A 14,030-nucleotide genomic window follows, 5' to 3' on the forward strand; every position below is an offset into this window, starting at 1 on the left:
GGCACTTCCTCATGATCCTTGTAACATTTGCCTGCTGGCATAGTACTATTGTATTTGTTGCAAAGGGATAAATTCTTGATTTGCCTCATTGCCAGAATACCTTAGTGAACTGATTTTGCTTAATTCCCACTCTTGACAATAGTCGACACTCCGATTTAGGATAGCCACACATCTGTCCTGTCCCATCAGATGTACAGCAGTCAATGGGATTCAGTACTGAATTATCCAGTTCCAAAGAGCTTGAGCTTCCTCCGACAAGCTTTCTGATTCTGTTCCTCCTCAGTTATTTGCATACAACATTCTGGTTGCATTGTCTATGCAAACTAAAACTGATGATGCTTTTATTCTTGAGAGGAATGACGGCAGGGCCTAAAAGCACATCTCAAAGTTCTAATAGATTAATCTGTTGGTCTTGAGACCATTTTCCACTGATACTCAACTCTTATGGACGCACTTCCCATCCTTCCATAGAATCCAGGGAATGAAAGAGGAAATCATGCCAAACAGGCGTTTAAACTTATGCACTGTAAGCTATAGTTTGGCTAGTATCTAGGATATCAAATTGTGTAGTCCATGCAGTCTCTCCTTGGAAGGAAATGCTTTTCCTTTTTTAGTGTCTTGGACTGCACACGGAATTCTGGTTTGTGGTCAGTGTTGACATTTGTATGTTGATTATCAGCCCTGGACCTAGAAACTGATCCATGTATACCTGTGTGGATGTTGTGAATGAATAGTTAATTGCACCTTTTATCAACCAGCCGTCCAGGTAAGGAAACATTGGGTGAAACGGTTTCCTTAAGTGTGCTGGGGACACATATTTTGTAAATATTCTTTATGCTAAGTTCAGTCTGAAGGGCAACACCCTGAACTGGTCGTAGCAATGGGCCTTCTTGAAATACCACCAGTATTTCAGATGCTTTGGGTGGATAGGGATGTGAAAATAAATGTATTGCAGGTCTAAGGTGGTGTTAAACTTTAATTCTCCCAACAACTTAAGAATATCTGCAAAGACATCATTTTCATTTTATGTTTCTTTGAGGTAAACATTGAGCTGCCACAGGTCTGCAGCTGGTTTCTAGTCTCTTGACTTTCTGAATGAGAAAGAAACGAATCAAGAATACAATCCCAAATGTTTTTTTGTGATTTGGGAGCCCGACATTGCTCCTTTCCTTATCATAGTGAGAATTTCCCTATCCAATCTGTGCAGATACTGATGTTGCATTCTGCCCGCCAGTGTATTACCATACCCTACTTAACTGACAACCTAACTGATATTGTGATGTTCTTCCATTTCTTTATGCAAGAAGAAAATTCCCCCCACACTTACAATTTAGAGACAAATTGGGAGATAAAGTGATCTGTCCTCTCATAATGCCAAACTCTTATTCATGTATCTTTGAATCTGAATGGTAGCTCTTCTCTTTGACAATGTTCTGGGGTAGGCCGTGGACGATGGTCTGAATTGCAATTGTTATGGTATGTGAATAATTTGCTGCTGGACTTGGTACAGCTGGTACCTATACTGTTGGGATCCACCTTTATACGCTGGCAGCCCCCTTCGTCGATATGGAGTAAGGGGCTGCTTCCTACATTATTTCAAGACTCCCAATAACCTCACCATTTCTATATCCCCCTTTATACCTTGCAAAGCTTCGTCTACATGCCTAGCAAAAAGGCATTCCCCATCAAAGGGCACATCCATTTTTTTTGCTTTGACCTCTGCACTAAAATAAGTGCAACAAAGTTACACTTGTCTCCCTAAAACTACAGCTCCAGATAACTGTTTGAAGCCTGTGGACACTTCATATGTTGAAGAATCTACTATTGCTTCTGAAGCCTTTTCTCCTTCCTTTAAGATGTTCTTTGCTTCAGTTGTCTTGTCTTTCAGTAAGTGTTCTAAGAAAGGAGTATCTCACCACGATTGTCTATCACAACACCCCCAATATATCTGGTTAATTTACTACCCTAATAGTGGTTGTGGCTATTGCTGATACTCTCTCTCAACATTGTCTAAACATCTTCCCTTTCTTTCTGGAGGTGCAGCATAAGGGGGCAGAAGGATTTCTAGACTTCTGAATGACTGCTGAACCAGCTTTGGGGTGACCTATTAAGCAAACAGGTGTATTTTCTAGTCCCTGGTATTTCTGGTCAGCCAAGGGGCCACTACTGCTACAGTGACTGGGTTCTGCATTACTTTGAGACCTTCCTTCCTTAAGTGGTCAATAATAGGTATGGATGTGAATGATGTTTTAGGAGCACCTTTGAAAAAGATCAGAAACAATCTACATCCTTTATAGGCATTGGTAAATCAGACCGTTTTAAGGTCTTTCAACTAAAGAATAGAAACATGCTATATGGTAAGGCAGAGAATCAGAGATCTCGCAAAGGAAAATCTGGAGATCGAGCTATACAAGCATCCAATACTGCAGTTCTTGCCTGTGATAAATCCTTTGACAGTTTCTCTTCCTCAAGGTCGTCAGTCTGTTTGGTCAGAGATAATGGCAGTGTAAGCAGTTTTAGTATTCATGAAGGAGATGCTGCCGGGAAAACGTGTTTCTGGTGTCTGTGCCATGGGCGACGTAATAGGCCGAGGTTCTGATGGCTTCTGTAATAATCTTACAACATTATTTCAAAATTGCACACCAAACTAACAGGTATTTGTATTGTTGCCTGGAAAGAATATCATTCTTCTTTGTCATATGTTCCATATTCAAGGTACAGCTGCCACTGGTGGGAGCTGGTATCCTCATAAAAAGGCCTGTAAGACCAAGAGTGATGTGCTTCATCATGATTGTCACCTGCTGCCCATGAGATAGGGTACTCCGTATTGTCAAACTCTTGGCATTTAACGCTTAACCGAGCAAGGTTGTATATGGTATTGAACAGTACTTTACACTCTGAACCCTCAGTATCTAACAACTTTACAGATGGTTGTGAAGATATTTTACTTGGGGAAGCATGGCACAGCATTATAATGAGAGGTTCTCCTGTTTCAGAGATGAAGAGTACATGATTTCTCGTAGATATTTCTGTCAATAGGCCCTGTCTGTGGTTGTTGACGTCAGTGTTGACGGGGTGGTCAGCAGTGGTCTAACAGGTGATGACTTTGAAGTAGGCTTTTCTGCTCAGGTGGTAATCAGTGACCTCTTTCTTGCCAATTACAGAGTTGTAGTTGTCTCTGCCAACAAAACCACCTTCAATGATGGTTATACAAAAGATAATGGAGAAAAAGGGGGAGTCTGAGCCTCAAGAGACTGAGCTCTCAACTGAGAATCTGGTTTCGTTGGAGGGAGACACTGTGTTGTTTTGATGTTTCGAACGACTCTTTCGAAGTAGATAACTCATTCTCTCTTAAAAACATTACCGCTACAGGTTCTTTTTTGAATGAGGCATCGAATTGCCCTTTTGGGCAGTCTCGAGGAAGAGTCAAACTCTTCATTTGTGTCAGTGGCACCATTCGATTTATGTTATCTAACCAGAAGTCTTCTATTCCTGTCTAAGTGGTTTAGAAGACAATATCCTTCAAATCTGGCAGTCTTCAGGTTTGGGCTTTGGATAAAGATAATGGGGGTCATTCCGACCCCGGCGGGCGCCGCCAAAACACCGCACTGCGGTCAAATGACCGCGGCGGTGATTCCAACTTTCCCGCTGGGCCGGCGGGAAAGCCCCTGCAAAGAGGAAGCCGGCTCCGAATGGAGCCGGCGGATTTGCAGGGGTGCGACGAGTGCAGTGGCACCCGTCGCGATTTTCAGTGTTTGCAAAGCAGACACTGAAAATCATTATGGGGCCCTGTTAGGGGGCCCCTGCACTGCCCATGCCAGTGGCATGGGCAGTGCAGGGGCCCACAGGGGCCCCACGACACCCGTTCCCGCCATCCTGTTCCTGGCAGTAAAAACCACCAGGAACAGGATGGCGGGAAGGGGGTCGGAATCCCCATGGCGGCGCTGCAAGCAGCGCCGCCATGGAGGATTCCCTGGGCCAGGGGTAAACCGCCGGGAAAACGCCGGTTCCCCTTTTCTGACCGCGGCTTTACCGCCGCGGTCAGAATGGCCCAGGAAGGACCGCCAGCCTGTTGGCGGTGCTTCCGTGGTCGTTGACCCTGGCACCCCCAATGTATCTTTGTAGGAGGCTGGACTGGCTTGTAGTGAGTACCAAGGGGTACTTACACCTTGCACCAGGCCCAGGTATCCCTTATTAGTGTATAGGGTGTCTAGCAGCTTAGGCTGATAGATAATGGTAGCTTAGCAGAGCAGCTCAGGCTGAACTAGGAGACGAGTGAAGCTCCTACAGTACCACTAGTGTCATATGCACAATATCATAAGAAAACACAATACACAGAAATACTAAAAATAAAGGTACTTTATTTTTATGACAATATGACAAAGTATCTCAGAGTGTACCCTCAGTATGAGGATAGCAAATATACACAAGATATATGTACACAATACCAAAATATGCAGTAATAGTATTAGAAAACAGTGCAAACAATGTATAGTTACAATAGGATGCAATGGGGACACATAGGGATAGGGGCAACACAAACCATATACTCCAAAAGTGGAATGCGAACCACGAATGGACTACAAACCTATTGACCTTGTAGAGGGTCGCTGGGACTGTAAGAAAACAGTTAGGGTTAGAAAAATAGCCCACCCCAAGACCCTGAAAAGTGAGTGCAAAGTGCACTAAAGTTCCCCAAAGGACATAGAAGTCGTGATAGGGGAATTCTGCAGGAAAGACACAAATCAGCAATGCAACAACGATGGATTTCCAAACGAGGGTACCTGTGGAACAAGGGGACCAAGTCCAAAAGTCACAAGCAAGTCGGAGATGGGCAGATGCCCAGGAAATGCCAGCTGTGGGTGCAAAGAAGCTGCTACTGGACAGTAGAAGCTGAAGATTCTGCAGGAACGACCGGGGCTAGGAACTTCCCCTTTGGAGGACGGATCCCTCACGCCGTGGAGAGTCGTGCAGAAGTGTTTTCCTGAAGAAAGACCGCCAACAAGCCTTGCTAGCTGCAAATCGTGCGGTTAGGGTTTTTGGATGCTGCTGTGGCCCAGGAGGGACCAGGATGTCGCCAATTGCGTCTGGGGACAGAGGGGGCGTCGAGCAAGACAAGGAGCCCTCTCAGAAGCAGGCAGCACCCGCAGAAGTGCCGGAACAGGCACTACGAAGTGGAGAGAAACGGTGCTCACCCGAAGTCGCACAAAGGAGTCCCACGTCGCCGGAGGACAACTTAGGAGGTCGTGCAATGCAGGTTAGAGTGCCGTGGACCCAGGCTGGACTGTGCACAAAGGATTTCCGCCGGAAGTGCACGGAGGCCGGAGTAGCTGCAAAAGTCGCAGTTCCCAGCAATGCAGTCTGGCGTGGGGAGGCAAGGACTTGCGTCCACCAAACTTGGACTGAAGAGTCACTGGACTGTGGGAGTCACTTGGACAGAGTTGCTGGATTCAAGGGACCTCGCTCGTCGTGCTGAGAGGAGACCCAGGGTACCGGTGATGCAGTTCTTTGGTGCCTGCGGTTGCAGGGGGATGATTCCGTCGACCCACGGGAGATTTCTTCAGAGCTTCTAGTGCAAAGAGGAGGCAGACTACCCCCACAGCATGCACCACCAGGAAAGCAGTCGAGAAGGCGGCAGGATCAGCGTTACAGAGTTGCAGTAGTCGTCTTTGCTACTTTGTTGCAGTTTTGCAGGCTTCCAGCGCGGTCAGCAGTCGATTCCTTGGCAGAAGGTGAAGAGAGAGATGCAGAGGAACTCGGATGAGCTCTTGCATTCGTTATCTAAGGAATCCCCAAACCAGAGACCCTAAATAGCCAGAAAAGAGGGTTTGGCTACTTAGGAGAGAGGATAGGCTAGCAACACCTGAAGGAGCCTATCAGGAGTCTCTGACGTCACCTGCTGGCACTGGCCACTCAGAGCAGTCCAGTGTGCCAGCAGCACCTCTGTTTCCAAGATGGCAGAGGTCTGGAGCACACTGGAGGAGCTCTGGGCACCTCCCAGGGGAGGTGCAGGTCAGGGGAGTGGTCACTCCCCTTTCCTTTGTCTAGTTTCGCGCCAGAGCAGGGCTGAGGGGTCCCTGAACCGGTGTAGACTGGCTTATGCAGAAATGGGCACCATGTGTGCCCATGAAAGCATTTCCAGAGGCTAGGGGAGGCTACTCCTCCCCTGCCTTCACACCATTTTCCAAAGGGAGAGGGTGTAACACCCTCTCTCAGAGGAAGTCCTTTGTTCTGCCATCCTGGGCCAAGCCTGGCTGGACCCCAGGAGGGCAGAAACCTGTCTGAGGGGTTGGCAGCAGCTGCAGTGAAACCCCGGGAAAGGCAGTTTGGCAGTACCCAGGTCTGAGCTACATGGGATTGTGCCAACTATGCCAGGATGGCATAGAGGGGGCAATTCCATGATCATAGACATGTTACATGGCCATATTCGGAGTTACCATTGTGAAGCTACATATAGGTAGTGACCTATATGTAGTGCACGCGTGTAATGGTGTCCCCGCACTCACAAAGTCCGGGGAATTGGCCCTGAACAATGTGGGGGCACCTTGGCTAGTGCCAGGGTGCCCACACACTAAGTAACTTAGCACCCAACGTTTACCAGGTAAAGGTTAGACATATAGGTGACTTATAAGTTACTTAAGTGCAGTGTAAAATGGCTGTGAAATAACGTGGACGTTATTTCACTCAGGCTGCAGTGGCAGGCCTGGGTAAGAATTGTCAGAGCTCCCTATGGGTGGCAAAAGAAATACTGCAGCCCATAGGGATCTCCTGGAACCCCAATACCCTGGGTACCTCAGTACCATATACTAGGGAATTATAAGGGTGTTCCAGTAAGCCAATGTAAATTGGTAAATTTGGTCACTAGCCTGTTAGTGACAATTTGTACAGAGAGCGCATAACCACTGAGGTTCTGGTTAGCAGAGCCTCAGTGAGACAGTTAGGCATCACACAGGGAACACATACATATAGGCCACAAACTTATGAGCACTGGGGTCCTGGCTAGCAGGGTCCCAGTGACACATAACAACCATACTGGAAACATAGGGTTTTCACTATGAGCACTGGGCCCTGGCTAGCAGGATACCAGTGAGACAGTAAAAACACCCTGACATACACTCACAAACAGGCCAAAGGTGGGGGTAACAAGGCTAGAAAGAGGCTACTTTCTCACAATCTTCATATGGATCATCAGAATAAAGCCTCTGCATTTCACATGTACTACAAGGTCTTAAAAACTTTGTCTTTGTAGACCCTGACATCTTAAGAGGTCAGAACGAAGCAAATCCTCTCAAAGTACTTTAGGAGATATCTTGATGAACTATCACAAATTAGCAGCCAAAAGATTTACCCGATGTAATTTGCGGAGAGCTGAATGGCCAGTAGGACAGTGTTACCATTTCAGGTCCTGAGATTTATTATTAGCCTTTACGTATGCAAGTGCTATCCGTGAATCACCTCTAGTCTGCTCCCACTTCTTGATTCTGCACTGGCTTTAATTCATACACTGTCCCCACGCCATAGTTATTTATGTATGTTTATACCTTGCAAGTTAATAATTTGTGAATCCCCACATGAAGTCCCTCTGAGCCATTTCCATCCTGCCTCCATCTAAAGGCTCTGCACTGGTTCATTATTTACAATCTCTGCCTGCTTCATGGTTTGTAAATAAAGATTAAGATTGGGATGTAACTAATTAATGCCTGTTACAGTCCCAGCTTGTCCTCACATTTCAGACTGCCCAAGATTATTTCCAGCCAGTGTATCTCACACGTCTGCACACTTGATTTTCAACTTCACTAAGTTCCATGAAGTTTGAGTCACTACCCTTTTCTTACCATGCTTTACGTCTGTAGTTGCTACTGAATTCTTTTCCCCTGATACTTTCACTGGCGTCTCATCTGCAATTCTATCTCCTCTTTCTTGACTCTGAGCTTCTGGTTCTCCTGACACAAAACAGTGTGCAGTTAAACATGTATTGTACAAGCAGACAATTTCCAACATTCAGCAAGCTGTAAATACAGAATAGGTATTAACAAACCATTAAGCTGCATTCTATTGCATTCTGATGAAAATGAGCAAAAGCCGTAACCACTATCATTCACTATCCTCCACAAGAAGTCATATACCTTAAAAAATAATAATATTAAAGGAAAACCCAGCCAGTCATCTTGAAAGTGACAGCAACACTGACTGAACTAATAGGGAATGGGTTTTTCAGGCTACTGAGATTTACCATATATTGTAAATGTGATATTGCAAACCCACTAGCCTCTTGCAACTCATCACACCAATTATCTTCATAGTAAGGCTGGCCAGTCTCATCACCACATAGTAATCGTTGTCTGAATCAGTGACAAACAGGGAATGCAGAGTATGTGTTCTCCTTTGTGAAGGCTTGGGTGGAGGAAGAGGAGTGTCGACAGCAGCCAGACTCAACCTCAGTTGTGGTCGAACCAATGCAGAGTCAGAGAGTTTGCTAGGTTCCTCGTCTTCCGGTGTTTGAGTCAGCATCAGTGTTGAAGTCTAGGGAGCTATTGGTGCCGGAGTCAGACCTCAAGTAAGTAAGAGGCAGCCCTGTGGTAGCTTGGTGGGTCTAATAAGTGCAGAGGGCAACCCCACCGGCAGTATCCCAGATAAAGTGCCTCAAGGCTCAATGGGGCGCAAAGGTCGATGGCACACCAAAGGGAGTCTATAAGGATCCAAAGAAACTGAGCATGTCCTCGTGGAACTCTTCAATCTGTTTTGGCATGACAAACGGCACAGGAAACTCTGGTTGTGCCAGAAAACGTTGCAAGATAGTCTCTGATGCTGACCAACTTCTGGAGCAAGATCGAGCACTATGGCACTGTCCAACACCATCTCATGACAGTGAGAATGGTGGGAAGGGACCACCTAGAATTCTTGTGTTTTTTTCTACCCAACAACTGTGATCGAGATGTGGCCCTTAGAATGACTCAGACGAGTCCTTGATCTGGAACATCCAGAACTTGAAGAGGTCCCGTTGTGGAATATTCCAGTGCTTGGTAATGTAGAGTTTTGTCTTGCTCTCTCAGGAGGTTTCAGGCTCATTGACGAGAAATCATTGCAGGCATTAGAGTCATTAGTCACCCCAGGCACCACAGGCAAACCTGATAAGGGTCTGTCAAAGACATTTGTTTGCAACAGTCCCTACAAGATTGAAAACCTGTTGTTTTGGGAGATGACATTCCCCTTGCACACTGTTTTACAATTTCAAAACGTAATAGGAGTCTCAGAGAGACAAGAGGGAGCTCCAGGTCTGTGTCTGGTAGTGTGAAAAGAAAGGAACTGATGTCAGCACGCAGGAGTAGCAGTTACAAAGACTTTGTACATAATTTCTGGAGCGCAACAGAATCAGTGCAGAGCTGCACGGCGCTACTTTCCTTTGCGCAGAGGACTGCTGAAAAAAGTTTCTGGATCCAGTCTGTTATCAGGGGAGTATTCAAAATGTGAGAAATCTGCAGGGAGAAATCTTTTTCAGAAATTAAACGTTAGTGGGTACAAAGTGAAATATGCTAATGTTCTCCACCCCAGAGTTTTTAGTGACATCACAGACAACTCAAGCTTCGCTCCTGTTGTCTATTTTATGTCACCCAGACCTTCCTGGTCAAAAAGGCCCCATAATTCACTGTTACTGATCTATAATTCTATATTTTGACTCCACTTTTCAGGCAATAAGGGGTTTAAATAACCAGCCCACTCTTTATGCATCCCTGCCTGTGGCCATGTCCCATAAAAAGAATGGCAGGTAATAACACTTACGCAAGGCAATGTCCCGAAACAAATTGATAGAAAATAATAAAATAATCATCAAACCGGCTGATAAAGATGGTAATGTGGTAATACTCAATACAGAGGATTATGTTGAAGAAGCCATGTAGCAACTTAACAATGAAACCAATTACATCAAGTTAGATCATAATCCTATGAACAAAATGATAACAGAATTACAAACACACTTGAAGGAACAGTTGAGAGAAGACCTAATACATGATGATGAATAAAAGTATCTGATGGTAACATGCCCAACAGTATCAAAAATGTACTTTCTTCTCAAAATACATAAAGTATTCGATTGCCCTCCAGGCAGACCTATAGCCTCAGCACGCAACTCACTAAATAAAAGGTATCAAAATATGTGGACCAATATCTAGCACCAATAGTCAAAACATGTAATAGCATTATCCTTCTCTATCCAACATAAAGTGGGTTTACAGGCATGTACCTTTTTTTGTTTTAAACAGGTGACGTTTATCATTCTCAAATGCTACTACACTATAGAAATCTGTCTAAACAACATTTTTTTGTTCAACCAAACATTATATTGACAACAATGTGGCATTGCCATGGGCACATCCTTCTCCCCAAATTATACGAATATCACAATGGTCTGGTGGAGAAGGACATTGCTCAGGGACAACAGAATGACTGATTCTTGGACAAGATTATTCTTTGGTCTATATTTATTTACAACCTTTTCATCATATAGCATGGAGCACAACAGGAACTTATGGAGTGCTTCAACATCCTAAACACTAATGATATTGGTTTAAAAATCACATGAACTGCGAGTAAAGAAAGCTAACTTTGCACATGTTACAGTGTACATGAAGGACAACATGATCAAAACCACAATAGACAGCAAAACCACCTCCACTAACAGTGTTCTACATGGAAACAGTTTCCATCCAAAACCATTAATTAAAAGTATTCCATATGGAAAACTACTGAGAATGAGAAGATTTATTTCCAATTATATGGATTTGGCCAAACAGTGTGATACAGTCTAATCAATTTGACAAGAGCAGTTACATATGCAAAGATGTGAAAAGGGGTCCAGAAAGGATGAAAAATAAAACATGAATGGATAGCTCAATTCTGAAAGAAAAACCACTGGATTCAACACAAACAGACAATAATCCTACTAGACTGATAATAGGCAACAGTAAAGAAAGCTCGGATATTGTCAAACACTTCAAGAGACACTGATATCTAAACAAAAATTACCCAGATATAGGTAAAGTGATCGGTGGCAAACCAGAAGTACACTACAAAAAAAGGCATCACCATTGAATGATGTTGGTCAAAAGTCAAAAAAACACAAAACAAATATTGACTGAGTCAGTTTCAGAAAGGATTCATAAAATGACATGGCTGTCAAACATGCAAAATTGGAAAGAATAGGACCAAAATTGTGGATGACAACTGCAAAATATCAACTGAATCATCCTAACAGCAACTGGAAAACATTAAGATATTACAAAATTGGCATGGGAACTGAAAATGGGAGAGGTGGAGACAACCAAAAAAGGAGACAATTGGAATCACAGTACATTATAAACCTTAAAATCAAACAACCAATAGGACTAAATAACAGTGAGAATCTATTTGTACATCTATAAATTAAAAAAGGACCTGAGAGTTCAACATAACGTGCTAGAAGAATAATTTAATTAACACATCATTGAGGCCTTGCTGCAACCCAGTTTGTGAGATTAACAGTGACCACGTTGCATAAGGGGGTACCCACAATCACTTGGATGTTATCTTAGAACACCCTCTGAAGTTGTATTCAACAAAATAACAACATAACACAAAGAAGCGAAACAGTGAATTTGAATTTATGGCCACTGAGGCCTTGGTTATAGCTGGTCATGATTGTGAAACTATTTGAATCATTAATATCCAGAACATCTGAATAATCAGTAACACTTGAGGCCAGATGTAGCAAAGGTTTTTTACCCATACTGTGTCTATGGGAATAAGTGTTCGTACATATGGCCGTTGGTTACGTACAAGCACCAGTGGCATGTCATCATAACAATTGAAATCTGAACATTAATCCAGAGGTATGCGAATGCAAAATGACAGTAAACAGTCTATATTGTATTTATTGTGTTGTTTAAAAAGAAATATAAGTTGCATGTTTGTTTAAAAATATTTATGTTTATTCAATGAACTACATTTACTATTATGCTGCATTGTATACAACATAGGCTAAAATGCATATAGTCAACACAAACAAAGGGCTCACTACCTTAATAATGACCCTGGGGTTGAAATGCGTAGGCAAAGCTGTATTGAAGCCAGTAAATGCTTGAAATATCTTACTTCCTTGGAGTGCAGCTATTTCTTTTCTGGAATTGCAATTGTTTGTAAGGTACAGTCCTCCTTCCTTGCCAGCACCAGCTGTCAAAGCGTGCCTCCTGCATACTCTTCACAGACCAAAATACTACTATTACTACTACACACACACACACACACACGCAACACTTGGTTGATGCCAGTTTACAATTCAAATTTCTTTTAAAAGGTCTACACTTATAGTCTGCATGTAAGAAGGGTACATTTTAATAGCAAACACAGGTTGCACATTTTACTGTTGTGGGCAAGGTTTTAACCCTAGCAAGCTGAGATTAGCACCACATGTTTATATATGTTCAGTGGCCAGGAATAGAAAGGAACAAAAACCAAAGATGAAATGGGTAGCACTGATGAAAGACTCTAGTGCAGGTACAGGAAACACACTGCTGCTATCTTGTGAAGTTAATCATTTTGTGCTTCAGTTATGCCTCACAAATCTGATGTGGAAGATGGATGGGTTCTACCTCAAGTGGTACAGAAAAATGGTATATTAGACAACACAACCTGGTAAATAGGTGTGTTCCAACATAAAGTAATATCCAAATCTAGAAAAGCGAAATAAATAATTCTGAATACTTTTAGGAAAAAACTGATTGATAATAGTAGGTGCAACAAGCTGTACTATCGGCTGAAAATGCCTGTATCACTTTGTCACAGGTTTTATAAAAGACAAATGGTTTGGGTCAAAGGACATCAAGATGGTGACTATGACACAGCAGTATGAACATTTACCTTATTTTTGCACCTATCCAAAATTGTGTGCAAGAGGCTAATAGCTACAGATATTGGTTTAACAGTTCTCTCTGATCTTGCACCTGTATATATGCCTCAATGTGGTTTTGAACAATAGCATAGAGCCTGAGAATCACTCCATTTTCAATTGGTGGTGGCTGCAAGCAGAGAGGGAGTGGGTAACCGGTAGTGACTAGCACACAGAAAGAGGCAAAATTATGGTAGACCGTCAATAGGAACAATCATTATCAGAGCCAAAAGGCGTAGCTTTGGCTGCCGAGCTAGAGGCTTTTGCAATACTTGTTTCCTTGGAATGTTTTTTTTCAAAAGGAGAAGAAAAAACATTCAAAGATATTGCCTGTAATTGCTTTTGTTAAACTTTGTCAAAAACAATTATGGGTTGCACACCTGTGTGTGCATATGCAAGGGCAACCTAGAATGTTTTAAAAGACCATTTCCTAAATGGCCACCACACACTGTGCGGGAAGGTGCAGCACACTGCAACCCAGGAGCAAGGGCCCAGAACAAGTGCCTGAAGAGCGGTCAGGCCCAGGCAAAAGTGAATCAAAGAGGTATTGACTCAGTAGCCTTACAATGATGTGGACTATTTCAGGCAGCTGTTCACAGGCAAAATGTAATTGCTCATAGTGCCTCTAACCAATGGATAAAGTAGGATGACCCACAGCACAATAGTGTATTCTGGGAAGAAGCAAAATGGATCAAGAGGGCAGATTGAAATTCACTGGAAAAGGTTAGCAGCTAAAGTGACATTGTAATTTTGCAAAGTAATCAGGGTTTAGCTCACATTAAAAACACTCCAGAAATTCACTGAAATGGAAAAGCTGAAGGACAGTGCCTGGAGCGTTGTAAGAACGCAACAGACCCAGTTGAATGCTCAACTGCGTCTGTAATAAGGTTAAAAAAGAATAACAAGATTAGCTTTGATTGGACACTCCCATGTCTCTAACAATAATTACGATTATTTGAAGTATGTTGCTTTGCTTTTCATTCATGAGTGGGTACTTTCAAACAGCATATTTTAAATATAGTCCTAAACATCCTGGTTCAAAACTGCACAATTTCAACCAACAACATTTGCAAAGGACAGTACCATGTGTAATAACCTTACCTTGAAG

At 43.3% G+C, this 14,030-nt stretch overlaps 1 protein-coding gene across 8 annotated transcripts in view; it reads right to left on the bottom strand.

Annotated features, from left to right (window-relative positions):
• Positions 1–14,030, bottom strand: part of TRAF3IP1 (TRAF3 interacting protein 1) — a 406,766-nt gene that overhangs the window by 102,060 nt on the left and 290,676 nt on the right. For 4 of the 8 annotated variants that reach the window (XM_069225520.1, XM_069225521.1, XM_069225523.1 and 1 more), the window contains one exon: positions 7,836–7,943. The exons of 2 other annotated variants lie outside the window; for them this stretch is intronic. In XM_069225520.1, the coding sequence (XP_069081621.1) occupies positions 7,836–7,943 (108 nt within the window). The remainder of the gene's footprint in view (positions 1–7,835; positions 7,944–14,030) is intronic. 2 more of the 8 variants (XM_069225524.1, XM_069225526.1) reach the window with 1 other exon arrangement.

The sequence above is a fragment of the Pleurodeles waltl genome, chromosome 3_1, assembly GCF_031143425.1.
Source record: "Pleurodeles waltl isolate 20211129_DDA chromosome 3_1, aPleWal1.hap1.20221129, whole genome shotgun sequence".
In the NCBI taxonomy this organism is placed as follows: Eukaryota; Metazoa; Chordata; class Amphibia; order Caudata; family Salamandridae; genus Pleurodeles; species Pleurodeles waltl.